Source organism: Coptis chinensis, chromosome 3 (assembly GCF_015680905.1).
Source record: "Coptis chinensis isolate HL-2020 chromosome 3, ASM1568090v1, whole genome shotgun sequence".
NCBI classification, from domain to species: domain Eukaryota; kingdom Viridiplantae; phylum Streptophyta; class Magnoliopsida; order Ranunculales; family Ranunculaceae; genus Coptis; species Coptis chinensis.
The window spans coordinates 115,405,172-115,408,709 of NC_141458.1; the positions used below are offsets into that span (position 1 = coordinate 115,405,172).

The 3,538-nt window shown below is 36.3% G+C and overlaps 1 protein-coding gene across 1 annotated transcript; it reads left to right on the forward strand.

Moving 5' to 3' along the window:
* Positions 1–424: 424 nt before the first annotated feature.
* Positions 425–3,291, forward strand: PYL7 (PYR1-like 7). Its single transcript, XM_086596319.1, has 3 exons — positions 425–1,119; positions 1,302–1,517; positions 2,711–3,291. Exons 1-3 carry the CDS (start codon positions 997–999, stop codon positions 2,927–2,929), a joined length of 558 nt encoding a protein of 185 aa, XP_086452445.1. The 5' UTR covers positions 425–996; the 3' UTR covers positions 2,930–3,291.
* Positions 3,292–3,538: the final 247 nt, after the last annotated feature.

The following is a 3,538-nucleotide window of genomic DNA, read 5'->3' on the forward strand; positions in this document are numbered from 1 at the left end:
ACAAATAAAAAAAATATCTAAAATTACTGGTCCACATCTTATAAAATGTAATTCAATATTTTTATTTTTTTCCCATAAACAATACAACAACTTGAAAATGCACTCATTTGGCTCCCATATTAAAGCTGAAAAATAAAAAGATATCTGCACACAGGCAGCACACGCACTATTAGGCACTATCCTGAGTTGATCACGTGATATTCACGTGTAAATGATGTCATAGCACTAACTTAAAAGAAAGTCACAAGCTTCCAAAACTTGAATGGGACCCACAACATGGCCAATTGGTACGTCAAAGCATTGAAAATCCAGACACACCATTTAAGTACTTAACACGATAGCTTTCGAGATATAAACTAAAACTGAAAAGAGGAAAGGGAAAAAACGAGTTCTCGGAACGCCCGACATCTTTAATATATAGAAAATTGTGGGTTGAGCAACAGTGTTTTGATGTATGTCTTAGAGGTAATTTGGTAATTTTTATTTTTTTTAGAAATAAAATAGTAATTTAACATTTATAATTTTTTTTTAAAAACTCAGTAGAATCCACGTGAATACTACGTGCACAGTGGCTAGTTTTCCATAAATGAACATAAACGACTCGTTGGCTCGTTTGCTGCTACGGTTGAGTACGTAATTCCACTTTCGGGACAAGGGTATTATCGTCAGATAAATCAAACCACCCAACATAAACGACAAATAACTGGTATAACCGTAAAAAGAGGGAGCCATCATGGGCTTTATTTTAGTTGTTTTTTATTAAAATATAAACAGATAAAGAAGAATTTAATATTATTATATAGTTTATTTCAGGCAAAGAAAGAGATGATAGAATGAGTTCTCGGTGGCGGTGGGAGATTCAGATTAAACAAGCTTTCTCATCAGAAGCAAAGTGAGAGAAACAGATAAAGACTCAAAAAGACTGAGAAAAGAAAAAGTAAAAAAAAAAAAAAAAAACCGGTTTTCAGGTTGGGTTTTCTGGAGACCGGTTTAAGGATGAACGGGAATGGATTTAATAGAATGGAAGCCGAGTATATTTACAGACACCATAAACACGAGACGAGAGAGAATCAGTGTAGTTCTGCACTGGTTAAACACATCAAAGCTCCTGTTCTTCTCGTAAGTTTAATTTATTGACTTTATATGTTTTGGTATGATTAGATCTGAACTGATTATAAATATATATTTTTTTGTTGACTTTAGTAGCTGATCGAACTTGTTAAAGAGTTTATAGATAAAATTTGTTGTGAAAGGTGATTTTGGTAATTTGGTTGTGAATTTTTGATTGGGATGGGAAACAGGTGTGGTCATTGGTGAGGAGATTTGATCAACCGCAGAAGTACAAGCCGTTTATCAGTAGGTGTGTTGTGCAAGGGGAACTTGAGATTGGGAGTGTAAGAGAAGTAAATGTTAAGTCGGGTCTCCCTGCGACGACTAGTACAGAAAGATTGGAACTTCTTGACGACGAGGCACACATATTGAGTATCAGGATTGTTGGTGGTGATCATAGGCTCAGGGTAAGGCTCTTTTTTTCAATTGAATTGATTTTTTATTTATTTATTTTTTTCTGTGACTAATTTTGATAAGAGTGTTTTTTATTTGTGCGCTGTGCTGTTGATAGTTGTGTGTAATATGAACAAGTGTATGAACTATTTGATTTCCTATTACAACGATGTCAATTATTTGCCATACTTGTTAAACTACTTTCTATCTATGCTTAATAGTTCCAAGTGAGCGACTGTGTTGTTGATTCTCGACATAGCAATATATATTTCAAAACGGTTGTAGTTTCAATGTGATTCTGCAACTGTATTAACATTTCTTCTCTCAGTTTGACCATTGAAATTTTCTTCTTCTGATCATTAGTGTCTGAGACGTCAATTTGGTTAGGGTTTTATGAAAACCCCTCGAGTCATAGCTCGTAGGGCTGGAATCAGGATGCTGATTCCAAATTTTGGTTCCTGAACGTACAGCCATTGAAAATACTACTACAAGGATAATATGCTAAAACATTCTTCTTTCTACCTTTGGGGTTTTGATACTTTTGGTGGTGAATTCAGTTTGTAGAGGTGTCCTCTCCCATATATGGATTCACACTCTATACATGAAAGTGGATTGCGAAAGACAATTTGACTGATCCTACGGGATTGTTAGGTGAAACACTGATACCTCGACTGTCAAATGTCAAGTATGTTTTACCTATGCATTCATTAAGGAATACAATTGTCATGACCAACCCATGACATTCATAAAATGGCAAGTATATTTATTTGTTATGCATGGATTGAATTTTTCCGATAAAATAATAATAATAAAAATTATAATACTTGGAACAGGATACCTTGAATGATCACCAACAAAAAAATGGTGATTCATATTCAAGTCGCTCTACCAGCATTCACATGTGTGGTGCAGTTTAAATATGCAAGGATCATTCTAAACCAGTTTCTGTAGTGGATTCTGTAAAACTTCTTGTAGTGTTTTTGCTTTGTTCACTTGTTTGAGTTTGAACCATAACATCTTTTCATTGCTAAGTTTGTCACTTGCACGTGGTTAGCTAAAGCTCAATCTTAAACTAAGAGATATCCAGTAATGCAATTAAACACTATATTGAGGGGCATGTGACATAGTAGGATAAGTTATACCTCTCCATCTTCTTTGTTTAATCAGCCAAAATCAAGCCGCCATTGATTTTACCTCGGTTTTGCAGAACTACTCATCCATTATCACCCTCCATCCTGAGATCATAGATGGCAGACCTGGAACTCTTGTGATTGAATCATTTGTCGTGGATGTTCCTGAGGGAAACACCAAGGATGAGACGTGTTATTTTGTTGAGGCTTTGATCAAGTGCAACCTCAAATCATTGGCTGATGTCTCCGAGAGGCGTGCTATCCAGGATCGTACTGAACCCATTGATCGAATCTGAGTATATGAGAGGAGGCTCTGATCACCACGGATGAAGCTTCCATGGCTTTCGGATCTTGGAGGCTTTGGAGTCAGACTGGTAGTAGTTCTTCCATGTACTGTCCCCGGACGTGCTCTACCTTTTGTTGTTTGTTTTGTTTAGCTCCTTTTCTTTTGTGTGTCTGTTTCATTAGTAGTTTAAGAATCATATATTTTTAAAAGTTTCTGAAGCCTATTCGTGAGTTAGGGAAAAGAAGATTGAGGAAAAAAAGAGGCTAGGCCCCTTTTGCCCTTTGTTGGTTGAGAAATTCTGTACTGCTCTATTGTTGTAAATGTGTCTACTGGAAAATAGCTGTTATTCATATGTTAGGTGGTTTATTGCAAGTCGTGTTGTTACATACTATGCAGATATAGACGACCCAGAAGAAGTGAGCCTGTGTGGAATTCTGCTGCTTGGTCGAGATGTTAAAATCTTGGTAATTGGAAAGAGCCCAGGTCAACTGGCTGCTTTACCCAAATTGCTCTAGTCGTTTTGCTGAGGCGCTTGTTTAGTAGTAAAGGGTAAAGGGTAGTTCTTGGGTTATTACATGGTTTCTTGGTAAAGGGTAGTTCACATAGTGTTATCACTTAT